Raw genomic sequence first — 27,967 nt, 5'->3', positions numbered from 1 at the left:
TTTGAGCATTGGAAACTTGCATCTTTTTGAAATTATAGTCAGTGTCCTTATTACTCCTTGTTCCTGGGGAACAGCTGCAGCTCCTGCGAAGCTGTAGTCTGTTAAATGGAGTTAGAGGAAACAACTGGAATTTTACAGTGATACTGCTATTGACCAAATTTTCTGTTGAAGACCTAGAGTGAGGTTTTTGCAGAGTTGAATACCTGGCTAACTTCTTAACTGCATGTGCTATCACATAGATCCTTGATGTGTTTGTTTCTATTCTTAATTTGGATGACTGCAGCTTCTGACTGCAGAATTCAAGATGATTTTGCTATGCTTGTTCAGGCATAAAATCCATTTTAGAGCCTGTACTGTAACAGTTTAGCCCAGAACAGTTGAATCTTCATCGTCACGTGCTTGAACCTTTTGCATCGAGGCGCATGCTACGCTGCCTTATGTTGCTTCATAATGAGCTATGGATGCACAAATGCACTTGGTAGGGCTGCAAAAGAGGCAGTAGCTGATCACAAAATGTAACTTTGCCACACCCATTCCTAGTCCCAAACCAGCAAGACTATCCAGCCCTTATTTACTGAAGAGGAGATCAGTGATTGCAGATACTGTTTTAAGTATCGCTTTCAACATACTGACTTCTAGGAAGCCAAAGAAATTACGCAGGGACATAGCTAGAACCTGCTGTATTAGCAGAGCCTCTTCCATGGGCCTGCTCACCAGAGTCGTGCAGCTAGCTGGACTGAGGGTGGAGCAGTGTTGTGCTTGTAGCTACCTGAATGGTGCCGCAAGCCAGGAAGTTGCAACAACATCTTTTGTTTCTCTACCATTTGACACCTCCATTCTCTCCCTTGCCAGTGCCAAGGGTTTAGGTGGCTCTCAGAAGTTGATGAGAGTCAGTCCTGCTATGACTTGTATGTAAGAGTTAAGTTGGCAAGAACTGATGGATGTGTTTTGGCAGCTTCTTTTCAGGGGAGAAAAAAAATGACTTTTTATATTAAAATCAGGGTTTTTTCACAATCTTGAAACAAAGATTTTTGTAACAAAAGTTTTAAGTAACCTTCCTTTAAAAGATTTGATCCTAATCTAATTATTATATTTTGATTTCTTAAAGCTGTATTCTTGCTATAATTAAAGAAAACTTATGATTGTTGAACTGATCTAAAATTTTTGCTCAAATCAGCTGTAATAATTCTAGGATTGCTTTTCTTAGAGCAGTAGAAGTTAAATTTCATGTTTCTTGAGTAGCCGTATATAAAGGATTTAATCTTATTTGGCAGCTTGAGACTCGGTGTTCAGGAGGACTTAGAAGAATTGAGACGGGAAGAAGAAGAATTGAAGCGCAAGAGACAGTCTAAGAAGCTGAGGACACGTTAACTGACTTATGGTGTTGACTTTGTTCATTTTTTCTGCTACCCTCTGCCTCCATACATCTCTTATTCTACTTCAGTTTCCATTTGCTTGTTAGAGGGCAAAAGAATATTTAAAGGGATTAAAGTACTGAAAAGCAAGGCTTTAGTTTGACCTAAATAAGATATTTATTTTTAATACTTGCCAGGGTTGGTTTTTTATGAAGAAATTAATGCACTAATGCATATTAAGTGGAATAAAATTAATAGATGTTTCCACTGATTAAACCAGTTCAAGATGCCAGCAGAAATATTGACTAGCTATGCACTGACTTGGAACTGTGTGGGCCCATATACCAGTAAACTAATTTTGCATTCACTTGAAAGGAATAGCATTCTTGTTCCCTGATATTTCTTGAGACTTAGAGAAATTGCTTTATATCCTACTCTGTCTCCCAACTTGAGCCTCAAAGTATTGAAATTGTCATCTTCTGTACAGAAGCAGCTTGGGTGTAAATTCAGCCGTTGCCACAGATGTTCAAAGCAATAAAGTGCTGCGTATTTTCTGATTTGAGGACCCATAAAAATAATTTGAACCTCTTTAGTTTTAAACAGAAAAGTGCATGTCATTTGCAAATTGTGCAGTTATAGATATGGCCAAAAGATTATATTGGCTTTTGCTGTGTCTGGAATTCCAATGCCAATCTAACTCAGTATGATAAATACACACCCTGACAACAGGAATTTCTAGTGTTTGTATGTAACTTGTGCTTTTGGGCTCAAGCTTATGCTTGGGACTTCTTTTCCTGCCCTGTAAATCTTCACATTTGTTTAACAGCTTCTGCTGCTTTTACAAATTGTGTACAGTGCACATGTTTTTTCTTGCATTAAATGTGTTAAATGATTTAAAATGTGAAGCAGTCATTTATCAAATTAGGTTTACTATTTAGAAAGCACATCAGAATTAAGTTTTGTTAGAATGTATTTGCAGCTCTTCAATATTAACAACTTCATGTTAACTAGTTAATACTTGTGACTAAATTCATCAAACCAAAAATCTAAAATGCATAGCAGGAGAGTTAGTTCAGTTACTTACCTTAATGCCCATATTTGCACATTATTTCTAACTATGCACTTAAAGACTGTTTCTTTCAGTAACTGAATTTGTTTACAATCAGCACAGGGCTCATGTAAGTCTACAAGAGTTGTACTGAGAGTCTGAATCTCAAATCTGGCATTATATCTGCTTTGATTTCCCCAGGTTGCCCTTCAAAGCTCACCAGTATCACTACTTGGCTTTGCCTCAAGCTCCAGGACTCCATTGATAGTACCTCTGGCATCAGCTGCTGAGGCTGTTATGTTTTAATGCTAGAAGTTCTTGAAAAAGTACAAAAAGGGGCCTTGGGTGCTTGTTGGGGGTGGGAAAAAAAAAGTAAAGGAATAAAAAAGAACAATCACCTTGTAATAAAATGACAAAGGAACCTTTCCTATCAGGGAGCTGTTCTTAACAGTGCTGCTTCTAGAAGCAGTTCAGATAGCAACCTGTAAGGAACAATCTTGGAAGCTGCTGAATTTTAAACATCTGAATCTTAATGTAAGAAAAAACAGATTTGCCTCTAAGATGTTTTCTGTCAATGGTGTACCATTTCACTGCCTCGGTAAAACACTGACATGAGTAAGCTATTGGGATAGATTCTATAAACTAATTCAGTATTAGCTGACAGGGAGCCCAGATGAAGATGCCATCCTTGCTCCTGTGTATTTTTAACTTTCTATATTAACTAACAAAAACTTTCTCAGTTTATGCACTTGAGACCATGCAAGATAGTGTAACCTCACGGCTTCTCTAGAAGTGTCTTGTATCCACTCTGCTTCATTGGGACCATCTAAATTTTCTGTTGTAGTTCCTAGAATTATCCATTCAAGATAATGAACACTGGGACCATGATCAAGTTACTGGCTTTTTTACTTTTTAATTTTTTTCTAGCTGGAAAAAGGCTCTAGGTCTGTCAGCCCAGACAGCTAAATCAGCTGTGAGCAACTTCCTGCCTGGTTGGGGAAAAAAGTCTCTTATGAAGCAAAAGAAATATATTAATTCAGAATTGGTTCAGTTGGGAATTAAATCTGCATTTCAGATAAATATAGGTTAAATAAAACCTGATTATTTCACCCCTTTGTGATTATTTAACCATGCAAGATCAGTTAAATTTCTTAATCTGTAAAGCACTTTGTAATTTCTCTTTTAGATGGTGACTGGAATGTACTCTGCTAGCCTCCCTAAGACACTGTATAACTGTTTCTTCACACACTGATCATTGCTTAAATTTTGTCTATTTCATATGAAAAATTATTCAAAAATACATTTGTAATTTTACAGTCCAGAAGTACTTTCTCAAAATTGGCATGGGCTGCTAATGGTTTTCAAATTTTGTACAAATGTTTAGGTTTTAATGTGTTTGCATTTGCTGCATATTTGTAAATTGACTAAGAAGGAGCTAAATTATTGTTCTTAATTCCTCACCTTTATATCCAAAAACATGTTTACTATTTGCCAGATTAATCTAATGAGTACTTTAGTACTTGTCCAAAGTGCATCTGAATTTGAGGTTAAGAAAAACTGTAAGAATGCTTATATTGGTTTATGAGGATCTGATGTTAAGCTAATGATTTAATTGTATTTAATGAAATTCTGGTTTGGTTTTTAGATTTTTAATTCACTGTTTGACAATGTGCCTTTTTTGCTAAATTGTGTCAAAAAAATCATGAATGTAGGAGTATAAAAAGGGTTGTTGGTTTCTTCTATCTCAGATTCTATATCCTTAAACTTGATAGTGTGAAGTGACATACTTTTCATAAAACCCTTCCAGGTCTGGCTTTGATTGCACAATTACAGTAGCTACTTCTTTACTGGTAATGCTAAATCAAATGAAGGGCACTTTCTATTGATGACTACTTTTTGAAAATGTCTTGTATTTACACTTGAGCTGTATTTCACTTTACAGCGATGTCTTTTGGAGGCCAGGGTTTTGCATATCACAGGAAGCCTTAGTGTGCAACTCTGTGCTGTGCTTTAAAATAAAAATCTTTCAAGAAGTATATGAGATCTCTATGAAATCTGGATTTATTTTTGTGTAAAGCCCAAAATATTGTCCAGGAAAACTAATTTTCTATTTTTTTTGCATTTTGTAACATAATCTAGTAGCTGATGCATATTTCTAGATATAGCATATTTCTGGAGACCAAAACATGTCAGAAAATAAATATATGGAGAGACTGGTGTTAAAATTGTGATGAATGTACTTCTATTTATTTTGGTGAGTGGGTGTGATGCAATATTAAGTGTTAGTGTGTAAATAAGGGTGCTTGTAGTTTTAGCCAATGGTGGTTTTTTTCCTTTGGGGATATCATTTGTGCACAATGTCTTTTTACACAATGTGACAAATCAGGTTAAAAACTCGTACATAGCATAACTGTTTTCTGGTGCTGTCAAGAAAGTGTATACTTTTGCACACACCAAATGCATATAAGTTTTGCAGAGTATATATACAATAAATTACAGGCATTAAACATTTTACTGCTATTTCTCATTGGTTTACTTTATGGAAGATTTTCCAGAATTCTTTTCTGCTGGTTTCTTCTGAGCTGTCACATACAACAGATGAATGTTCTCCCAGGAATTGTTCTCTTGTTCTCATGCAGCTAGCAAGAATGTATGAAAAAATTAATGGAGTCACTTAAGCATTCAGAAAAGATACGAAAATTGTTGGTGTCTCCTGCTGCTTAGGCTTGTGACATAATATATATTTGGATGTACATGTATTTTAGAATTATATACACAAGTGTGCTGGTTCCTTTAATCTCTTCCATTTGGAGTGTGGTGTTTCATCCTGCAGTTTCATGAGCAGTATCTTTCTTGGATTCTTCTTCCCATGTAAAGAATCTGAACCCCCTCAACTGCTCTTTCCTCTGGAACGGGTGACTGCTTCGCACATAGAGGTAAATACCAGTGACTGTTCTGACCAGCTACTGCTGCGACCCACTTCCAAATAAATAAATGAGTACGCATCAAAGTGAGCCCATCTGCCTTTCCTTTGAAACAGCAATGCTTGCACACTCGGGCTCAAAATTATTTTTTAATCATATTGCAAAGTAGCATTTCATCAGTGTCCTACGAGTACCTTGTTTTGAAGGCATGAAATCTTACCTTGTTTGGAATTCCCTTGAGATTATTAATGTATCTTAACAGCTGTAATCAGTCATTAGTTCAAAGCAAATATATTCTGTTCAGGTGGAGGGTGATTCTACATTGAGTTACTATCTTAATCCAGCCAGTAAAGCTGTACTTCTCTGGAAGCAATAAAATTGTTTTACTCAGGTTTGGAAAGAAAAAATAATTAGAGATATCCCTCATTTGAGGGCAGTTTTTAGTTGTAATTTATTTGAAATAGCATTTTAGTTCCACAAGGCAGAGCTGCAGTTCAGTCATCCCATAGGTAGCCTTGTCTTACCACTTGAAATGCATATGGAAACATTTTTTTTCCCATGAGCCTAAGGATCCAAAAAGCCTTTGACATGTCATGCTTAACATACCTTGTGGTATGAAATTACTTCAGGAACCTCTCCTGTCATTAATCAAACATGTCATCAGTTTAGTCCTAACTTCTCTGTCCGCAGCTGATGAATGGTGGTGGTTTACCAAACCATCTGGTGTCAATTTGCTTTGAGGATTTTTTCTGTTCAGATCTTCATGGGAGATTGGGTTTTACCTATATCCTTTTCCCTGCACTGGCTAATCATACTTTTTGTGTGTGTGTGTGCTGGATGCAACTTCTGCCCAGTTTCTCAACTTTCCTCAGTTGAGGAAAAGCAAGTGTCTGATGCCATCTCCTATCATGCTATGTGTGTGAAAATTGATAGCAGTTGACAATTTAAAGAGAACAAAGAGCTTCAGTGGGTGTTTTTTTCTTGTTAAAGCAATAGACTTGATTCTGACTTGAAAAACAGTTGAGTGTAGTGTTCCAGGTTTTATAGTGCACTGGGAATAACTACGAGAGCCTACTTACATGTGTAAAAGGATGCTTTTGAATACCTTACTTGTACTTCTCAATGTATTTAACTCCTTTTGTGGACTTCATGAGGTAACTAGCTTCCTTGCAGGATACAACTAAGGACATAGGATGTTTGTTATGGGTCTGTCCTCAGCTTCCTATCACAATAATTCTCCTCCCTGCCAGGTTCTTCCAGCTCTCACGTTGCATGAATACTTTGTGGTCCTTCAACACATCCAGTACATCATGATATTTATCCAGACAAAGAAGTGATGTATATGTTAGAGTACTACACCTCTTGATTGACCTGCTACTCTGCAGTTGATAAAGGACTCTACTTATCGTTGTTTTTGTACAGGAGGGGCGCTAATATGAGTCAATCCACTTTGTCTGGTTTTGAGACCACTACAGCCAAATGTGACTGTAAATGATGCATAGACAGGCAGCCTGGTCACAAGGTGAATCTTCAGAGTTCACATGGAGTGACATGCTGTTGTTAATAATGCTCTTCCCCCAGCCAAAACAAGTGAACCAGCAAGCCCTTTATTAACCCAGTTTCTGTTTGCTAGCTGTGTGTACAAAGGCAACGCGATGTAAAATTAACCATCTTAACTTTTCTACCAAGTCTTGAAGAAAACATTTCAGTCAGTAAGAGGACTCGTACTGCTAGCAAAATGAATACATAGGGTGAGCTTTTATGGAGAAAGGAGTAATAAAATAAGATTTGGATGTATTGCTCAATAAATGCCAGTTTGGGGAATTTTCTGTAGCTCATTTAGTAAGAATATATGCAAAATACTATGGCCTTATTTGGAAGAGCACGGTGTTACCAGTTGCACAGGCTTTACCAGATTATTTGTGTTGAAAGGTGATATGCATTTCATTTGAAAGCTTTGCTAGAGCAGAGACATTGTTTGATAATATATGACTTGATCCTGAAAGCTAAGTTTCATATTTTTACCCCTAGAAATCACATAAACTTAGAACTGATACAAAATCAAAGAGATTTTTAATCAAACTGGCCAATAGTCAAACAGAATAAAAGAATGAACATTTCTGTAGCAGATTAAAATTTAGTATGTCCAGTAAAGGACATCTGATTACTGTCTTGCAGCCACCCATGGATGGTGTAAGGCAAGGTGTGTTTATCTTCAAGAGTGCATTTACCAGAACACCCTCGTTGCTCATGGAGCTGTTGGTATTTCTCCATCTGGCCACGTTTAACTTCAGCACCGGCCTACCTCATACTATAGCCAATTGAAGCATGTGTGTAAACATAAACAGATAAAGTAAATAACCGGCAGAAAATATCTTCGGAAATGACAATTGTATGACTAGCTTCCTCCTTGCTTAATGCTTGGGAGGTGCTGTTGTGAATGGGTGATTCGGATCGCTTAAAAAACCGTCAAAGGTATTAGCAAAAGTAGTTTTAATATGATGTTGTAAAAGTGTGACTTAGCAAACCTTGCCATCGAGCTTTGTTCTGTTACTGTACAGCACAATCATTTGAACAATGATTCAAAGTTCCCAAGGCACAAATCAAAGTTACCATACTACAAGGTTATGCACGATACCAGTCACTACCAAAAATCTGCCACTGGTAAAAGGTCCCTCTGCTTCGAGGAGCAACCTTGAGAGGTGTCCCAGCTCAAGGGCAGATCACCGCCATGCAGCCACACTGCCTAGCACGGAGAGCTCAAAGGTGGCTCACTGAGGCTGTCACGTTTATGGGATGAAGTGGTTGGCTCGCAGTCAGATGACATGCAATGGGAAAGGTATGCATGAGACTCCTTGTACCCACAGCTTTCTTTGTTCCTTGTTAAATGAGTCTTGGAAAAGCCACCTGCTATTCATGTTTTAATCGCATGATTGGTGTTCCAAGCTCATATGCATCGATGCTCACTGTGTCACTCTGCTCCTTTGTGGTTTTTGGAGAACAGATTGGAACTAGGGGAGTTCTTGGCCAGGCTATGGCTCAGGCCTTCACCTCCTTTGGTGGCTGTACCAAACTACTGCTAGTTCAGTTAAGGGATCCAGTGCATCCGTCACAGGTGCTGGGCTAGGGAACTCAAGAGCTAGCTTCAGAAACCAAAATATAGAAGGGAACTTTAGTAATAGAAGGTAGAGACCAAGTGATGGGGGGGAGAGGAACCACTAGAGGATGGATACAGGGTGGTACATGGGGTAACAAGGCTGTGTTCTGTGTGGGCAGAACATGAGCCTGCTGCAAGGTTTCATTACCTAGAGATTAGTTGGCATTAGGATGTTAACTCAATATGGAGTTATTAATTGCAAATGATGTTTAGAGCAGATTTTGAGTCAGAGGGCACAGGCACACAGCTCTGAATTGAAAGGAGAGTTTGAATGGTGAGCACTAAGAAACTTGGATCTGTAGTTTGGGTGCAGGCTTAGTCAAGGGTCACCTCTAAGCCTTGCACAGAAACAGTATTACCACTCTTATTCTTGAGACCATACTGGCATGTCACTACCAAGGGCGTGTTGTTACTGGTCTGGTTTCTATGATTATTTTGGTTATGTATGCACATGGAGATTTTTAAAAGTGTTTCCAAACACCTAACCTACTAATAACCTTAAATATCTATCAGACTTTCCTTGTTGTTTTTACTGTGAAATAGGGAGAAATTAAAAATTTACATGCTTGAGATGAAAAATTTAAAAGGAATGCTGTGTTCTCAAACAGTCTGTGCTAGGACCTTTGTGAAACAAAATTATTTTCAAATTGTCTCTTAAAAGGGTTTAGATAAATGTTCATACAGAATGATGTCATAGGGTTTGCTGTTTCCACCCTCCAAAAAAGCATGTAGCCATGGAGTCTGTAGGAGGCTGGGGTGAAGGCAGCTGCCATGCCTATGTCCCAGACCAGAGCTCTCGGGGTCCCAGTAAAGCTTTAACTTCCTGTTCTTCCTACCACAAACCCCAGGTTGCCCAGAATACTTCCCCATTTACAGAGAGTCTCTACCACAGTGCCCACCACCCCAGATAATGCAGTGTGCAAGGTTATACTGGTGATGGTCCCAGAGACAAACTTCCTCCTTCTCCTCATCGGGGCAGGGTCTTCTCTGGGCCAGTGGGGACAGAGCACCTAGGGCACTGCCAGCCTCGCATGTACGCTGCAGAGTAGGGCTAGGGGCTTGGAGGTGATGTGCCGGGTTGCTGCTGCTGTCTCATGCATCCTGCCCTGCAACCGCTCACCTGGAGGTCAGCAGCTTCTGCACAAATATGGGCCTTGAGGAAGGGTAGGACCAAGCAAAGTGAGACCACCAGGACGGAGGAAAGGTGGTCATCACTGTATCTCTTCTTCACAGGGAGCCAGTCCTGATGAGTTTGGCATCCTACCCTAGGTCTCACCCATTCAAGAGGTCCCATAACCCTTTCTCCCTGGCCCTGGGGTTCACAAACCCCTAGCAGTCACTCACTAGGGGCTGAGTGCCAGCTGGGCTGTTTCCAGCACTCCCACTGCTCCTGCAGCCATGGGAAACTGTCCTAGATGCCAAGCTATGGTTTCTGCTTCTGGACGGGCTTTCACAACCCTGGTTTAAGATGCTGCTGTGAATCCACCTAGATGAGATTCACAAGTGCAATAAAGACCAATATGTAATGGTCCTAGCATCCTATTGCAGGAAAAAATAAGGTCAGTCTCTCTTCTTTAAGCTGAGTCATCTGTTAATATCTCCTTTCTGAAACATAGTTGCATTGAATGCAGACAGCTGGAAACTAAAGTATATGCTCTACATTATACATCAGCTTCTGATATGGAGAGCATCATATCGTAATAAACAATATTTAAAAATAATCAGATGCTGATTCATTGAGAAAGCTCAAAGGGCCAGAAAGCAGATCCTCAGTGTGCGTAACCTGCTGTAGTTCAGCAGACTTATAATGTATTCTGGCAGAGGGTCTGTGCTGCTGCTCCAAAAAAGCGTATTTCAGGTTCTGCCTTGTTAGTGAAGTGTGCAGGACTCACTTCAAATCTAAAAGCATTCTTCTAGGAGTTCTGCTAGTGATATTATAACCTCCTTTTGCATAAAACAGCTAACACCTTTGCAGGGATGCAGATTTATTTTGAACTTGTCTCACAGTACTACTTCAGTATTATTCACAAAACAAACAACATCCAAAAGGTAATGACCATTGTACAATCGTTTGCAGAACTTCATTACTGAAGAGGTAGTGTGTTTGCTGGGCAAATGATGCATAGCACGTGCTGGAATCTGCAATGCAAATTCTTGATGGACTGGTCTTTAGCAGTCCAGTTTTGTGGCTTTCCTTTGAGGCTGTGGTACTCTCCAAACTCAACTCTGAAACTGTAAGGTTATTCATTATGTCACAGACAACAATTTCAGCACAGAAACAGAATGGCATCAGTAACCAATACATCTGATGGAAAAACTTGATAAAGGTTGTTTTAAACCTAATTATTTTCTGCTATGGCTGTACCAACAACCACATGTGCTCTTGGTTATTGTCTGCCTCAGGCCTCACATCAGGGAGGAAGGAAAAAATTGTGTGAGCTTTCTTGAGGAGATCTTATTCCTTGTAGAAATGTGCTATTATCAAGTTTGCTCTGTTCTGTTATGATCTAGCAGTTTTCTGGTAATTATGCGGATAGGACTGGCATTTGTCTCCATCTGTGTTTTCCACTGAATTGGCCATCAGACTTCTGAGGCTCACTTTCCAAAAGGTGGTTTTCTGGTATCCTGACTGTGTGGTAGGGAGGCTTAAAAAATAAGAGGTAATTAATGTATGGAAAGAAGTTCATTCCAGATTTTTATTTACATACTTGTAACTCCATAAAGTTGCAAATCAGTTGTGATACTGTCAACATAGAGGGAAGGAATCCCCAAATCCCTATAATATGCATGGTCTTATACCTGAGATTACTTCTCTGTTATTGCACACAGCCAGATTACATTCAAAATTCATGTTAGCTTAGTGAGAGAAGGAAATAGAAAGGAAAGGAGGACAGTAGCTGAGAGCTGTCTGGCACTGTCATGCCTTAGAAGCAATCTGCTGGAGGAGCATTTGTTCAGCTCCTGTGTGGGCTCTGTAATGTTTTTCTGCAGATTTCATTTTTCCAGCGCAGGAAATGGCAGGCATACTCCAGGATATGCACCTGCTAAATGGGTGCCCCAAGAGCAGCGTGTGGGGAATCCGCAAGACCTCTGTTCTCCAACCGCGAGTGCTGTGTGTGGCATACCCCCTTGCCTGTCCTCTTGAAGAATGTGTCTCAGTGGGCTCCCGTGTAGCTGCTTGGTGGTTTGGGTTTTTTCCCCCACGGATTTCAGCCTTTTACTAAAGGCTGCAACCCGGCTGGCAGGTTGGTGTGCACTGTGATGTGTGGAAATGGCACCCAGCTGAGAGCTCTCTGCATTCACCTGTCGCAGTAACGTACTGAAGCGTTTTTTTGACCTTCCGCTCGCAGATCCATTAGAAGGAAAATTTTTAAAAAGGGCGCTTTTTTAATTATTATTTTCACGAGTCCCCTGGACAAGGCCGGGCTGCAGCCGTGACGCCCAGGCAACCGCCCTGAGGGCCGGCAGCGCCCCGCGCAAGGGCTGTTGGGAGGCGGCGCGGCCCGGCCCGGCCCCGCCACCATGGCGTTCTCGGAGGAGGCGCTGAGGAAGCAGCTGGGCAAGGTGGGGGCGCGCGGGCCCCTGCGGCTGTGGAACGGCCGCGCGCCAGGCGGGGGGGAGGAGGGGGAGGAGGGGGAGGAGGAGGAGGAGGAGGAGGAGGGAGGAGGAAGGGTTGTGGAAAATGCCGAGTTTTTCGGCGGGGCGGAGGGAACGGAGTGGTTCACCTGAGGCAGTGAGTAAAGAGGCAGTGTCCGGCGGCCCCCGGTCGGCAAAAGTTCCCGCGAGTCTAAAAATGAGGTGCTGGGAGGGGAAGGGCAGCGCTGAGGGGGTCGTGCAGTTCGGCCACCCTCCCGTTCCCTGCCGGCAGCGCGCTGCCGTCTTTCATTTCGTGATCGTCGCTTGTAAAAGGCTTCTGTCGATTCGGGGTGCAGGATTTACATTGCCTTAGCGCAGCTGAGTTTAAAGTTGCGCCACGCGTAATTTTATCCCTGTGGTTCGGGACATAGTAACACGTGTGATGTGATGCATGCAATTGCAACCTTACTCTGTATGAAGAGTTATTAATTTCCCAGGGGGCTTTTTTTTGTGACAGTCCCTGCAGTAGTATCTCCACGCTTTAGAAACACAGATTTATTTTTATAGCATCTCTCTAAGGTAAAGATGTTTTAATTTCCATATGAGAAACTGAGGTACGCATATTTAAATTTTGGGCATTCCAAATAATTTTAGGTGCAAAATGAGAAAGGTCTGTATCTGACGCACCTCATAAATCTTCTGATCTTTAGAAAAGATCAAAGTATGTAATAGGAATGCCTCATTTTGCATTACAAATAAGGAGGTCAGCTGAGGAGAGATGGCTTTGATTTCACAACCAGATGTATCAGCACTTCTGAAAATGTCTTAAGTTGTGTAGACATTCTTAATTTGGGCACCTTTGATTTATTTTTTGTTTTTTTACTGCTCGACTGTGCAATATTCCGTAAGACTGAACGGGAAGAAGCTGACTAAAAGGTGTTTCTTTTCAGCAGCTTTGTGTTTTCTTGTACAAAGCTGAAAATAATCATGCCATCCACATAGCTGTAGTATTACTGCTGTTTCTGGTGAGGTGCCATACTGAAAACGTTGTAGATTTTAGCTACTACTTCATGACAAGTATTCCAGTGCATTGAATGGCTCTTTAAGGCGCTGTCAGGTTGCAGTTGTGTTTGCTTAGGCAAGGGTTCCAGGACACTTCCAGGCTTCCTAAAATGAGAAGCAGATGCTCTAATCTAGGAAATGGAAAATATTCCTCTTAACTTTCAGATGTGGGAGGATGCAAATCTTTTGGAAGTTCAGGTGTTGGACTGGCTGGGGACAGTCTAAATGAAGTAGCAGTGATTCATTCTTGCTGATAATTACTTTCAGATCACATTTCAAGCATCAGTACTTCTTCTAATCTGTGGGCAGGTTTTCTGCAGGCGGGAAAGAGCATTATTTTGTTTGAATTTTCTCAGCTCTCAGGGACAGTTTAAACATGGAAAAAATTTCCCAGAGGCTAATTACTTATGCATTTCATATGTTTGGGGAAATCGACATCTTATGAAACTCTTCTAAAATGTGTGCAGGTAGATCTGAGTTTTTAGTAGTAACTGTGTCGGGTAATAAGATGACTTCTTTTTTCTAAGGTTTATGTTTTTATATTGTTTTTCATTATTGTGTGCAGAGGAGACTAAATTTTATTAAACCTCACATAGCTGTAAAGGGGAAGGAATTGTATATAAGGAGTGATGGTCAGAATTTGAGTTCTAATGTAGCAACAGCAGACCTGCGGTACCTTTTTAAAGCTTTTTTTATCAAATATTTTGAGAATTTATTTCACACCAAAACTATTTATAATACTACAAGTAATTATTACCTTCACCTGCTTGTGTTTTTACCTTCTCTTGGTGCCTTTTACCCATCTCTGATAATGAATGAAGAAACCTTTGAAGTGAAACTTTTTTCTGATTTTTTTTTTCCTCCCCTCTTCCCAGTATAAGTTCAGAGACCTGACCATAGAAGAACTAAAGAATGTCAGCAGGACATACCCAAACTTCACATTCTCCATGAACACATACAGTAAGAAGTGATACAGTTACTTTGAACTAATGGTAGGGATTCTTACTTGCCATAAATTCAGAGTGTATATAATAGAATCTAAATAGTGTGAGTATCTTTCAGTTGCATTCCTATCTTTATTTTGACTTGCAGTAAAATTTCTCATGCCATGTGAATATTTTTGAAAGCTCTTCCAAGAATGCATATGTATAAAAACCTAAGTGACTCGTTCACTAAATTTCATTTTATTTTAACTCGTCAGTAATTATAGAAGATTGATGGTTTTTTAAATTCTTTGTATGTAACAGCGTTTTTCCCACATCCCATGATTGTATTGAAAGTATGTCTTTAGCTTATCAAGTCTAACTCCCAGAATCCCTCAGCCTGACTGGAAGTTCCTATACCACCAGAATTACCCAGGACAAAGGGATTTTCAGACTAGTGATATGCTTAGTTGTACCAATACAGTTTTCATTAAGATTCCATTAAGGAATTATCTCAAAGGGGGAGGAGGGACCTTAGTAACATTCTAACCTTGGTTCTTTCAGGAGCAGTGTATTTGATTTCTAAAGAAAAATTAGTGGTGTATATTGATAGTTGTGGATTGGATTTCCATGCCAGATTCAAAAGGATTTGTTGTTGTTATTTTTTAAAATCACGTTTTTAATTTCAGCCTTCAAGGATGGATCCCAGAAGGACCTCCTGAATTTTAGTGGTACTGTTCCAGTGAAATATGGTATGATAAATCAAATATTATTTCCTTACCAGTTATGAATCTAATTGTAAAATATGTTGGGTTTTGCCTCTTAACAACATACTGTGCAGCTTCTTTAAAGGTGGCTATAAAGGGTTTTTCATGGATTGTCCGAAGCCACCTTTACTGCATAAACAAGTGCCTTCATGCGCACACAGATGCTGAAATAAGGTGGAATTAATTAGATAAGTCAGTTAACTATTAAAAAAGTCATGTAGTGTGAGACTGTGTAGGCAAACTGTTTGGTTCTAGTGGAGGTTGCATGAACTGTACAAGCCCTGTGCTTGTATAGGCAGTGTCCAAAAATAACTAGTAAGTAATTTTTTATTTTTAACTTCAATCCTTTGAAGTCTGAAGTAAACCTCTTAATAGATGCCTCTTTGCATCAGTTGTTGAGTCCTAAAATAAATGTGAAATGGGTACCTGTAAGAGATTTCTTTGCCCAGAAAAGGGGGCACGTTGGCTGATAGAATACCCTGGGAAACAAAACAACAACAAAGCTTTGTATCAAGAAAGACACAATCGGTAGCACTTCAAGTTGATCCAGACAAGTCTGTTTTTATTAACTAGCCTGAGTAACATAAATATATTTTTCCAGTATGAATCTAGAAAGTGATCTGTCAGGCTTTTTTTCTTTGTTATTACAAAGTGTGAATCACATGCACACACACCTGGTTTTTAGTGCATCTTCTCAATGCAGAAGCTAGTAATGGCTTTTATTTTGTGTTGAACAGGCAATTCCTATAATATACCTATTCATCTGTGGATTCTGGATTCTCATCCGTTTGCTCCCCCCATTTGCTTCTTGAAGCCAACTGTGAACATGGGCATTTCAGTGGGAAAGCATGTTGATGCTCATGGCAGGATTTATTTGCCCTACCTGCAAAACTGGAGCCATGTAAGAGGTGGAGTGGCTGACAGGGGAGGGAAGGATTTGGGAATAGTGCATAGTATCATATGGAGATCAATGGAAAGGAACGGGTAGGGTTTGGGGCTTTTTGGTTTTTGCATTTGTTAATCTTAAATATGCAATGATTATGCAAAGAGAAGCAGAATGCTATGTCTCTTGCAATTACAGCTCTCAGTCTGAAGCAATTGTAAAGGAAGTTATAAGTGATTGTAAGGAAAATTATTTTAAGCTGAAGAAAAAAGGGACTGACCTTGTTACAAAGCAATGTAAGCCTCATGATACACTTTCCTTTGTTGCTGTGAATAGTGAATAATACTAGACCAACTGGGTATCCCTCAAGAAAGTTCAGTGGAAGTTTCTACCTTTTGGGTATGTCTCTTTCAGCAGAAATCTGAAACATCAGCATAGAGATTCAAAAGCCAATGATGTTGCTAAATGATTTTATGCACTGTATTAAATAAGTTACTTAAATACGACTGCCAGGCCAGTAAAAATGATTTATTGAATGCTAGTTTTCTGAAATGGATGGGATATATTTTACGTGATCAATAGAGAAATTCCCATGGGAACTTCTACTGACTTCACTGTGTGTTTTGCCCAAAGGAGGACTGAATTTCCAAAACTCTGGACAGTTAAGCTTGTCTGAGAAGGCTGAACTGTCTTTCCTTTATCTATGATTTGTCCCGTTTATAATATCGGATGTGGCTATATCAAAGGTTTCCATATGTTCATGGATGCATTCAAAATCTAGTTGCACTGGTAATTTCAATTTTATAGTTGCTTTTTGTTAAATTCTTTTTAACCCATACTCCTGCTTGGAAAGTATCTTCTCAAAAAGCGAGGCTTGTCTTTCCCTTAAGTGTTTATGCAAGTGTTAAGGGTGTCGGTATTTGTAATTTGATTAAATTTTGTATAGCTATAGCTCTTCGTGAACTTCTGCAGTTTACAGCTGATACCACTATATGAAATAGCTAGTCAACTCTTTTGTCTTCTATATTGCTATATTTCAGCCTAAATCAACGGTTATTGGATTAATCAAGGAAATGATTACAAAATTTGAGGAAGAGCTCCCTTTGTATTCACTGTCATCTTCTGATGCAGCCAGGCAATCGGAACTTCTCTCCTACATTGCAAAGATTACTGAAGGTGTGGATGTTTTCATATATTTGTTTGTAATGTTCTTATACAATGTATGTTTTATTTGTTGTTAATAACTTGATATCACAAAGATGCCTACACAGTTTTAATATCTGAATTTTTGGGGTTTGCATGTCCACAGTGTTTGGTATTTTCTCTGTATAATGACAAGTGCATCTTTTTGAGCAGAGAGCTCAGATTCTCTTTATTTGAGTAAGCATCTAATTTTGGATGTTTGCATTTAAGCCTACTGAAAAATGCTGTAGATTTGGTACTACTCATTTGTTCGAAATTACTGCAGCAAAACTCAGTTTGAGATCTTGTGGAAGGGAAATTGATGATTGAATGATTTTTATTATAAACAATTTGATTTTACCGAATCACAGTCACTCATTCTCTCAGATCTCATTCACTCACACTCTCACATCCACAGTCGCAAGCCCTGAGGCCCGTCTGACCACAATCACTGGTGTGCAACGCTGAGGACAAAGAATGCTGGCTGTTGAGTCTGTATCATGTCTCTCGGGTTCTTGTTCAGTTATGACAAGCTGATTTTGGACTTGTCTTTTATACCATTTGGGAATGGATGCTATCTGGCATTTTCGACTCATTATTTTTTCTCACCCATTGTAAGTCTTGGGCAAAATTCCTGAATTTCACTGTTCTCACATTTTTCTTATCTGGGTATTTTATGGCTCCAGTCCTGTTGTTCTTCATCCTGGCACATTTTCTTCAGGTCAGTCTTTTCTTCTTCCTTCTTTTAGTGAAATCACGGATGGTGATCTGTGGCAACTAGTGCAAAACTTTCCCTTTAGCCTTTTTCTGCTGTTTCTTCTGGTAATTATAGACACATACATGCTTGTGAACACACATGTGTATGTGCACACAATACACATTTCTTGGCAATCTTAATATTTCTGTTATAAATCTCTCTGCATTATACTCAGAATGAGAATCATTGTGTTAACCAGTAGCATTGGCTAAACAACCTCAGGTTGTTGTATTTTGATCAAGTTCCATTTTGCACGTCTTTTCAAAATATGAAATCTTTTACAAAGTTTATGACCATGGTATATATTCACACCTGTAACAGTAGCAAAGGGAGTATTGTTTGTATGGTTTTAGCGTCTAGCTTCTTGCTATTGTTATGATCATATTTTCTACTTAGTGAAAAAACCATTCCTATCCAGAGAGAAATATTTGTGTTTTACACCTTACAAGTTTTGATGAAATTTGTGGTCAGGCTTGACTGCTATTTTGAAGAAGTTTATGTAATTTGGTTTAACTCTGGCACAACCATGATCCTTTATGAAGCAGCAATACTAAGTTCATGTTTTTCTTTTAATTGTAGGAGAGACTGACATGAAATCAAAGAGTAAAATTGGTGGAGGGAAAACTGAAGGACGTTTTAACAAAATTACTGTTGTTGGAGCCGGAGATCTTGGCATTGCGTGTGTGCTAGCAGTTGCAGCAAAGGTACATAATCATTATAAATAGCAACAGACCCGATTATTAGAGAGGCTTCCAATCTAGTTCTTAGTGTCTGACACGTAGAAATAACTCAGCAGTTTTAATAGCCACGTCACTGCTTATGTCATTTGCCTCTTCAGTTAACTTAGGGACACACAAAAGTGTTAGTTTCTGCCCTGTTTTCTCAGTCAGCTTTTTAAATACAAAGGGTTGAATATTGAACTCACTGTCCTGGTTTTGGCTGGGATAGATTTAATTTTCTTCCTAGTGGCTGGTATACTGCTGTGTTTTGGATTTAGGATGCAAATAATGTTGCTAACACGCTAATATTTTAGTTGTTGCTAAGCTGTCAGGGACTTCTCAGCTTCTCATACTGGCCTGACAATGAGAAGGCAGGGGGCGCCCAAGAAGCTGGGAGGGGACACAGCCAGGGCAACTGACCCAAACTGACCAAAGGGAGATGCCATACCATATGACATCATGCTCAGTATATAACTGGGGGGTTGGCCAGGAGGTGGCATGGCTCGGGAACTAGCTGAGCATTGGCTTCGAATGGTGAGCAATTGTGCTGTGCATCACTTGTTTTGTTGTTGTTGATGATTATTATTATTATTATTTTCCTTTTCTGTCCTATTCAACTGTCTTTATCTCAACCCACGAGTTTTACTTTTTTTTCTCTTTTCAATTCTCTCCCCCATCCCACAGGAGGAGGGGGGTAGTGAGCAAATGGCTGTGTGGTTGTTTTAGCTGCCTGCTGGATTAAGGGATGACATTCACTTATATTGAAAATCCTTAGTTAAAAGATTCTTGCCTGAGTGGTAGCCTCTTACAGTTGGGATCTCCTAGTCCACTGGAAAAGGATAATCTGTATGTGGTCTGTACTTCATTACAGCTATATGCTTAGAGACAACAGTAACATCAACACTTACAACTTCCCAGAGGTGTTTTGGGGAGGTTTTTGTTGGTTTGTTTTGTAATGTGTTATTTTCCGATTAAACTCACTAAATTATTTTTCTTGTGATTTGACATAATTTTGGTCAGTAATTTCGTTTGGTTTATACACAGTACATACAACAAACACTGGAATTGGAGGGATACTGTTTTTCATTCCTCACCCCCACAAAAACAAGTTTTGGGTTGTTTTATTGTTGATCTGCATTATTTTTATTCATACAGGGTGCTGCAGACAAGGTGGTTCTTTTGGATCTTTCTGAAGGTGCAGCAAAAGGAGGGACCATGGACTTGGAAATCTTTGCTCTGCCAGATGTGGAGATCAGCAAAGGTATTAGATGTCGTTTCTAGAATGAGAGTGAGTACTGTACTGTGTGTGCTTGTGTTCATTTTTGTGAGAGCAGGATGCTTGGGGAGATACAGAGGCTTTGGCGTATAGGCCATCTTTTTAAAACAATGTTATCTTTTCATAGCTTCTTGCTTTTCTTCATCTTTTTGGGATAAAATTGGGAAGGGAAGGTTCAGCAAAGCTTGCATCGCTTTAATTCTGTTTATAGAGGTAGAGATATGCAAGTCTGTACTTCCAGGGTAAGAGGCTAATGCTGAAATTGGACTTGCACAGAAATGTAGAGAAGCCGAGCTAGTGCTTTGGTGTTGTAGGTGGAGAGAGGGAGGGAAGGGGGGGAAAAATATATGTATGTTAAGGATTAGAGATCCTTAACAGTATTAAAAAGGCTGATAAATAAAGCTCAGTTTCAAAGAGCTACTTTCCTAGATTGATGTTCATTAAACATGCACATGGCCAGTAGTTCTTAAACATTATCACTGCATATTCAAACAATTAGTTCTTAACAATCTTGTCCTCAATTAGCTATGAGTGTACAATTCAACAGAGTTGATGCCATATATCCATAATTAGTGATGATGGCTACGGTTTTTGGTCTTAGTTGCAGAGGTTGAGGTGATGTGGCTTAAAAGCTCTTCCACAGAAGAAGCTGGAACCAAATTGAGCAACTTCCCTGTTCTTCCTTGCTTGTCTGTCATGGTTTTATGTTCCTTGCACCCTCTGAAAGGTAAAACGGAGGGCTTTCTTGTTCTTCTGATGTAATTTATCTTATTTTGGGGACAGGGACTTGTTCAGGTTCCACCAGGCATCTTATCTGCTTATTCTGCACCTGACATTGCCTGCTCTTCATACTTTGATTTTATCTTGCAGGTTTTACTGCTAGCGTATTTTTTCCTGCACCCTGGTTGTGCAAACATACCACAAATCTCTGTTTGTGCTTTTGTGGTTAGCTATTATATATTTACACTTAGCTGTGGTACAAAAAGCTTGTATGTTGTTGCTGTCTATGCTATCAGTAGTGTTACAATATTACAAAATGCTTGTATGCTGTCACCTGTTATTTTAGTATGCTTATATCTAGACTTGGGGTAAGCTGGTATTAATTATATCCTCCTTAGTATGCTTCCAATTTTTCAGTGTACTAGGCCTCTGCTTTGGCTTCAGCTGGTTCCAGAAGTGGTGTGACAGTCAAATTACTTTGTTTCTGTGTCCAGGCTGATCACCTGTATGGTACTCAGATATTCAGAGTTACCTGCTCAATGGAGCTTTGACTTAGCAATTTCTACAGCAAATGTGGTTGTGTATTTTCTTTGGCTAATAAATATATGTTTTTACTTGAGTTAATAAATAGACTTCTGGAACACTTTCTATGGTTGTCTACACATCCTTGATTGAGCTGTGAGATCAAAAATTACAGAAGCCTCAGATAAAGAAGTCTTCCCCTTCTTTAAAAATCAGAATAACCATGAAGGATCTTTTTCGTGGATTTTTTTTTTTCCTCTCTTGCCAAGAAAATGTGGAAAAGCTTATCTGTCAACTGCATCTAGATGTTTTCTGGTCTCTGCTCTGTAATCTTGCACTAATTGCAGTCCACCTTCTGTGTTTGCCAACTGTGAAACAGGAAAAGTAGTTCTGTGGGAGAGCTGTGTTTTACAGGTACTGTGGAAGTGCCTCAAATTCTATATTAGGGGATATGGGGGGAGACAGGAAGGGAAGAATCCCTAAGTTGGATGCTGCAGTTCAGCCTTTAGGACAGCTCTTTGTTTTGCATCCAAAACTTGATAGAATGACATAAATTTAAAAAACATATTTTCTTTATATTTTCAGATTTTTCTGCTTCAGCTGATTCAAAAGTTGTGGTACTTACAGTTAATTCTCTGGGTAATGCTCAGACTTATCTTGATGTCATACAAAGCAATGTGGATTTGTTCAGAGGAATTATCCCAGCAATATCACACTACAGTCAGAACACCATTCTCCTTGTTGCTTCTCATCCAGGTATGTTGGTACTTTGCCTAATGTTCCGTCTCTTGACTGGCTTTCTCTTTGGCCTGTTTTAAAAATATGTTACTGCCAAATACACCCACTTAGTCAAAAATTTTTGCTACTCTGAAAGATGTTTTCCTTTTCAGCTTTGAGCAGAACACTGTCTTTGAGGGTTTTTTCTTTACTGTTACCAAGATAAAAGAAAATAGTATACTTTGTTTTGTATAAAAGGTATGTATTTCTGTATGTTTCTGTATGTAGTTTCCACCTGACTGTCTACAAGATTAGCATCCATTGGCTGTTGTCTTGTCAGTTGTGAGTTTTACATACATGTTTCTCCTGTGCAGTAAGGATAGATGCATGTGTGTTATGTGCCATATGATCAGACTCACAGACTACTAATAACGTAGTGTTGATAATAAATGTTGCAGCTATGTTTTGGTGGAAAGTTTAAATCTGTTTGGTCAGTGATACTGTGAACTAAGACAAAGCAAAACCACTACTTAAAAGGGAAAGAAGTATGTGTGAGCCTCGCTGCCCTGTAAGCACAGTGAAGACAGCCCTTTTCTATTTCTCAGGTGCTTCTTACCCTTCCTATCATTTAGAGCTGTGGAGACGGAGAAAAGAGTGCTTGCCAAACGAAAAGAAATTAACCACTGGCTGAATTAATTTTAGAAGCATGTGAGATTTTTGGTAGAGGGAAGCATGGTGACTCATTCTGAAGTTTCACTTGACTTCTCTTAAAACTTTACTTGGGCTGTGAATTTTCCCTACCTCCTCCCCACCTGGCTTGGTGGTTTAGGTTGAAATAAACTACTGATACATTCTTACATGCTTATACCTTTTCTAAAGTAAATGGCTTGGTCCTGAGTTTTTCATAATTGTGATTTGTAGTTTGCAGTTGTGTTGAATTTTGAGTGGTCCTTCATTGTCAATGTATTTTTCTTTCATATATAGTTGAAGTAATGACATATGTGTCATGGAAGCTGAGTGCGTTTCCCAAAAGCAGAGTTATTGGAGTAGGTGCCAACCTAGATACTGAGAGATTTCAGTATATACTGACAAACATTTTGAAAGCAGAGGCGCTGGCAAAAGATGCTTGGATTATTGGTGAACAAGGGGAAGACAAAGGTAAAGTATTGTGACTGTGAGTGTATAATGTCCTGGAAGTGCTTAAGTAATTGAGTAATGAAAGAATAATTGAGAAAAGTAATGAGAGTAGTCATAAACAGGGTGGTAGATTTTCATAATAATGGTTCTAAATAATACAGTTTTGGTGTGTGCCTAAGACTGTAGACCTGGAGTGACAGCAAAAGTATTTGACATTTTTCACAGTAAAAAAAAATAAAATACAACCTCAAATGCTTTTTATTTGGTATAACAATATAGGATGGAGGTATAGAAAGAGAAAGGAAATGTGATATAATATATGGTGGGTTACTGCTGATGTAAGAATTATTGCATATTACTTAGCACTTGGCCAGAGACGCTTGTTTAAAAACTACTATAGAGTTTACTTCGGCAGTCCAGGGAAACTTAGAAGGTCATCAACTACATTTGGGTTGTTGTGGAGGAAGGAAAGTTTGGAAAGCTTGAATTTATTTTTTTTTCTTCTTCTCCCCACCTTATTTTGTACCTATTTTAGTCACAGTTTAGAAGTGCATTTAAATGTTGGTTCTTTCTATTTAGTACCATCATGGACCAGTTGTAATTTAGTTGCAAATCAAACTGAAGCAATGGCTGCTTGTAACTCAAGGGAAAAGGTGGCTAACAGGTAATGCCATTCTAATCTTAATTTTTTTTTTCTTCATGTTTAGGCACTTGATGTTTGCAGCGTTTTTTCCTTCAGCTCTTTATGAAGAGGAGTTTTCTCTAAAATGTTCACACATTGAATTTATAGGAAATTGTAGCTCTGAGTGTCGTTCACTTTCATATGTGTATATATGCCCACTGTTTTTCTGAAGCTCTCAAAAATGTCGTGCCTGTGACAATCTAAGGACAAGACCAACTTTGTAGAATACACTAGAATTTTAGAGCTGCCAGTTCAGTTGTGTTTGGGGAAAAAAAAGTAGACAAGCCTTCTGGCACACTTTTCTTGGAGTTTGTGTGGAAGCAGTTTTTTTCAAAGCAAAGTACATGTTTGGATCAATTTACCTGATTTAATTAGCCACATATTAGTTACACCTCTTGACAGAAAAGAGAGTAATTGTTATTAGTGTGGGTAAAATATACATAAAGAAATTCTTTAAAGCTATTCTTAACTCCCTTCTGTTGTTTTCCAAAACAGAGAATCATGTTTTTATAGTACACTTTACCTGATATGGTACGCTTACTATGTCTTTTGGCTTTTACATATAAACCAAAATAAGAATAATTAAAATCTAAACATCATGTTTTTCTCCTTTTCCTGGTTTTATATAGAGCTATGGAAGTTCTAAAGGGAAAAGGTCAGAGATCTTGGTCTGTTGGGCTCTCGGTTGCTGATTTGACTGACAGTATACTGAAAGATAAAAGAAAGGTTCATTCAGTATCCACTCTGGCAAAGGTAAATGTGTTATTAATACCTTTTGGTTAGCACTGTAATTATTTTATTTATACTGGATATGACCATTGCCAACTGTATCCTGGGGTGCATCAAGCACGGCATTGCTAGCCGGTCTAGGGAAGTGATTGTCCCGCTGGTGCAGCCTCACCTTGAGCACTGCGTGCAGTTTTGGGCGCCACAGTACAAAAAGGACATAAAACTATTGGAGAGTGTCCAAAGGAGGGCAACAAAGATGGGGAAGGGTCTAGAGGGGACGACATACAAAGAGAGGCTGAAGTCCCTTGGTTTGTTCAGCCTAGAGAAGAGGAGATGGAGGGGAGACCTCATCGCAGCCTACAACTTCCTCACGAGGGGGAGTGAAGGGGCAGGCGCTGATCTCCTCCCTCTGGTGACCGGTGATAGAACCCGTGGGAATGGAATGAAGCTTTGACAGGGGAGGTTTAGACTGGATATCAGGAAAAGGTTCTTCACTGAGAGGGTGGTCAGGTACTGGAGCAGGCTCCCCAGGGAAGTGGTCACAGCACCAAGCTTGACTGAGTTCAAGAAGCGCCTGGATAACGCTTTCGGTCATATGCTCTGATTTGCTGGTCCTGTGTGGAGCCGGCAGTTGGACTCGATGATCCTCATGGGTCCCTTCCAACTCAGGATATTCTATGATCCTATGATTCATTTTAGCAGCACAGACATCTCACAGGACCTGTTCTGAAGTAGCACTACTTCTGTTACTTTTTTCCAACAACAGCTTTCAATTCTATTCCAAAAATGAGCAAAAATCAATTGTTTTGTTAATCTGAAACCAATATTAAAAATTATTATCCCAAAAATTCAAGAGTCCAGAGGGAAAAATGCTTTCAAGGTTGCTGACCAGCTTCACTGGAATAACTGGATTTAGCAAATGAAGAGAAATGTGTGTGTTCCAGTTTCCAAATGCTCAGCATTGAATGTAGATTTTTCCAGGGGCTAAAAGAGTTCAGTATCTTTTATGAAAGTATAAAATGCATTTTCTGCCAGTATTTTATTTGACCAGCTTTGAAACAGCTGCTTTTTTACTCCTTGAAACTTCACATTGAGGAGAAGATTATGAAGCTCTATTTAACTTAAAACTGTAGATTGAACCTTGTTTAAAGTTTATCCTAAGTGGCTTCATTAAAGCATTCAGTCATTTCATATGAGGAAAAAAAACATGTAGAAACATTTACTGGTTGCTTGTATTTACAGGCTTCAGAAGGGTGATTTGTATGTCCCAGTGCAGGGAAGTTGAGCAGGCTGCTTATTGTATCAAGTACAGACATACACTTAATTTCATCATTATGTTTTCAAGTAAAGTTTTTTAATAGTTTATGAACTAAATGCAGATACAGAGGTGTGACAAGTCTCTTAAACTGCAGAGTAGCTACAAAATGTAAATTTTCCCATACAGATCCTAAAAATAAACAAAATCTACAGTGTAAACTTGAATTATAGGCATATAAGTTTAATAAAGTCACAGAATGATTATAGGATCAATAACTGAAAAATATTCCCTGGATAGCTCTCTCTGGCTGCGTTTTTTAATTTCTTTTGTTCAATCCTAAAAAACCTAATGATGCTGTACTATCAAGTGTCCCTGCTAAGTCTACCTAAGAAACTGGTTAGACAGAGCAGAAATAAGTAACTATGTGACAATCTTTGTGTGTTGTTTCAGGGATGTTGCAATATAAACAGTGAAGTATTCTTAAGTCTACCATGTATTCTTGGAACCGATGGAGTGATTGAAATGGTCAAACTAGAAGAAGATCCACTAGTGCAAGAGAAACTGCAAAGCAGTGCAGGATCAATTCATGACCTGCAGCAGCAACTGAAACTGTAAGCAAGCACAAGGGAAGCCACGGTGTCTGCTCACAAAGTCAGAGATTTGCTAGGTAGAAAGGGTTGCTTGGTATATACAGATTTCTATATAAAACAAAGTGCTTTTATAGTTGGTTTTTTCATTATTTAATACTGCACTGCACAGTAATTTCTTATTTGAAAAGAGCACTTTTGGTAGCCAAAATGAGGACAGTAATGTGCAAGAATGTTTTACCTAAATTCAGGTGACTTTTGCCTGTGCTTTTTGATGCTAATTATAGCCTGATTCTTGGGTTATTCTTAGCTCTTTGCACCTCATTAAGACAGTCTAGGAGAGCAGCTTACCCAGCTCTGCAGAAACTGCAGCGTGCAGAGCCTACTAGAACTCTTCCTCCAGGTTTTTAAGTGCTGCATCAGGGGCTTGTCTAGAATGTGGTCACACTCCAGCTCTTCAGGGCCCTGGGGGATGCAGTTCGATAGCTCGATCTTTCATGCCTATCATAGCTGCTCTTTTGTCAATGGAGCCCTGCTTATTACTAAGGGGAAAAAGCTAAAAGCATGATGTTAGCAGTACCCTTCAAACCTGAGTATTAGATACCCATTTCTGTTGTATGTTTAATGATGTCTGAGACTTTTCGGTTATGACTTGTTTGCTCTTATTTTGTAAGGACCTTCAGAGCGCTAAAGCATCTGCAGTTCTTGGTGCATACATGCAACACTCTTACCCCATGCAGCATTGGAACAGGTGCTCTTTCTGAAAGGGAAGAGCAGGGGGCTGGGCTTCAAATAAAGAATAAAATCTGATGGTTAAGTAATACAGAAGTATCTGCGGGTTCAGGCCTTGATCCAAAGCCAGCTGATGTCAGTAAGCTTTACATCAGCCTGAGGAGAATACAGCTACTCGAGAAGGCAACAGAACCTGTAACTCTCCTCGTGGGAGACCAAAGATGTGTGAAAAAGCAGGATGTGGATTTTTAGATAAATCAAAAAGCGGATTTTTTTAAGGTAAAGGCTTTTGGGGAGTTCTAAACTCTTAATTCACTGCACTGACAAAAGGCTATATTCATGCTGATTATACCTCAGCATCATGATACAGGCAGAGGAGACATGGGGTCCACTCCTGCTGTGTGCAGCGTAAGCATGTCATTCCACATTTACGTTTTGAGGTGTGACTGGTTAAATATTGATGAAGTTTTCTATGCAAAAGTAGGATATGCATCAGAGCGCAAGATCTATTCCTTTTGCCTTCCGCTTATATCTCATAAAGAGCTAGAGTTACAAGGAATTCTGAGTTAATATAGATCCCAGAATTAAGATAAAAATAGAAAAAAAAATCAGTAATTAAGATTATTTTTTTCCATGGAATATTCAAATTTCCTTCTTCATGGCCATCAGTGATAGGACAACGTTAGTGATGGCTGCAGGTGACCACCATTGCTGCTATATTAAAAAGAAGCAGCCATCACTATGGTTGGACTTTGGGGTTGTTGTTTTTCTTACTGTGGAAAAAACAGCATAAAACTATGGGTTTACATTGTTCTTCAAGGTGTTGTGTTTAATCTGTTGAGCAATCCTCATATCTAGAGGTTTTGTTTATTTAGTTTTTTTATTAATAGTTTTAATCATAAAAAGCTGCAAACTCTTCCAGGTATGTCTTTTAGATTGATGCTTATGTTATCAAATAACTAGTCTTACTTAGAAGAAACATCACACTTGTATTTCCATTATATTCCTTGAAAAATAACCAAAGGACAGCAGCTCGATCAGTGTGCTGGGATATGGCACTTTACATTCTCACGGGAAATTAATTCCCCAAAACACTTGTTAACAATAAACTGCACTACAAAGCATTTTTAGACTTTTTGTGAAGTATATTGGACCCACCAAGTACTGCTGGGGCCTGACGTCTCCGAGGGCAGGTGGGAAGCAGCTGCCCGCCGGTGCCGGTGGAGCTGCCGGTGGGGATCCCTGCCTGAGGCA

General features: G+C 39.2%; 2 protein-coding genes across 7 annotated transcripts in view; both read left to right on the top strand.

The window, feature by feature from the left end:
- SPTY2D1 (SPT2 chromatin protein domain containing 1) overlaps positions 1–14,016 on the top strand; it is a 29,267-nt gene extending 15,251 nt beyond the window's left edge. Inside the window, exons 6-7 of one of the 3 annotated variants that reach the window (XM_054828701.1) lie at positions 1,275–1,381; positions 13,998–14,016. In XM_054828701.1, coding sequence (XP_054684676.1) covers positions 1,275–1,371 — 97 coding nt within the window. In that variant the 3' untranslated portion in view covers positions 1,372–1,381; positions 13,998–14,016. Of the gene's footprint in view, positions 1–1,274; positions 4,915–13,997 lie in introns of those variants that run through there. The other 2 variants (XM_054828700.1, XM_054828699.1) reach the window with 2 other exon arrangements.
- Positions 11,982–27,837, top strand: UEVLD (UEV and lactate/malate dehyrogenase domains). Of its 4 annotated transcripts, XM_054828702.1 has the most exons (12): positions 11,982–12,048; positions 13,998–14,082; positions 14,735–14,797; positions 15,550–15,713; positions 16,736–16,871; positions 18,214–18,338; positions 19,509–19,614; positions 21,457–21,627; positions 22,573–22,746; positions 23,305–23,389; positions 24,037–24,160; positions 25,845–27,837. In XM_054828702.1, the coding sequence occupies exons 1-12, from the start codon at positions 12,007–12,009 to the stop codon at positions 26,007–26,009; spliced, it is 1,440 nt and encodes a 479-aa protein (XP_054684677.1). In that variant the 5' UTR covers positions 11,982–12,006; the 3' UTR covers positions 26,010–27,837. The 4 variants fall into 4 exon arrangements, with proteins under 4 accessions (XP_054684677.1, XP_054684680.1, XP_054684678.1 ...); XM_054828703.1 differs by lacking the exons at positions 11,982–12,048; positions 15,550–15,713 and having other exon boundaries at positions 14,010–14,082; XM_054828705.1 differs by lacking the exons at positions 22,573–22,746; positions 23,305–23,389; positions 24,037–24,160; positions 25,845–27,837 and adding an exon at positions 21,762–22,559 and having other exon boundaries at positions 11,989–12,048.
- Positions 27,838–27,967: the final 130 nt, after the last annotated feature.

Source organism: Grus americana, chromosome 5 (genome assembly GCF_028858705.1).
Source record: "Grus americana isolate bGruAme1 chromosome 5, bGruAme1.mat, whole genome shotgun sequence".
NCBI lineage: Eukaryota > Metazoa > Chordata > Aves > Gruiformes > Gruidae > Grus > Grus americana.
The sequence above is the reverse complement of the archived record's forward strand: the minus strand, read 5'-3'. Positions and strand labels throughout refer to the sequence as shown.

Excerpts from the sequence above, each read along its gene's own strand:
- UEVLD (XM_054828702.1), top strand. The coding sequence starts at position 12,007 with ATGGCGTTCTCGGAGGAGGCGCTGAGGAAGCAGCTGGGCAAG. Across the intron at positions 16,872-18,213 it reads CATTGCAAAGATTACTGAAG|GAGAGACTGACATGAAATCA; the intron begins GTGTGGATGTTT and ends TTTTAATTGTAG. Across the intron at positions 18,339-19,508 it reads TGCTAGCAGTTGCAGCAAAG|GGTGCTGCAGACAAGGTGGT; the intron begins GTACATAATCAT and ends TTATTCATACAG.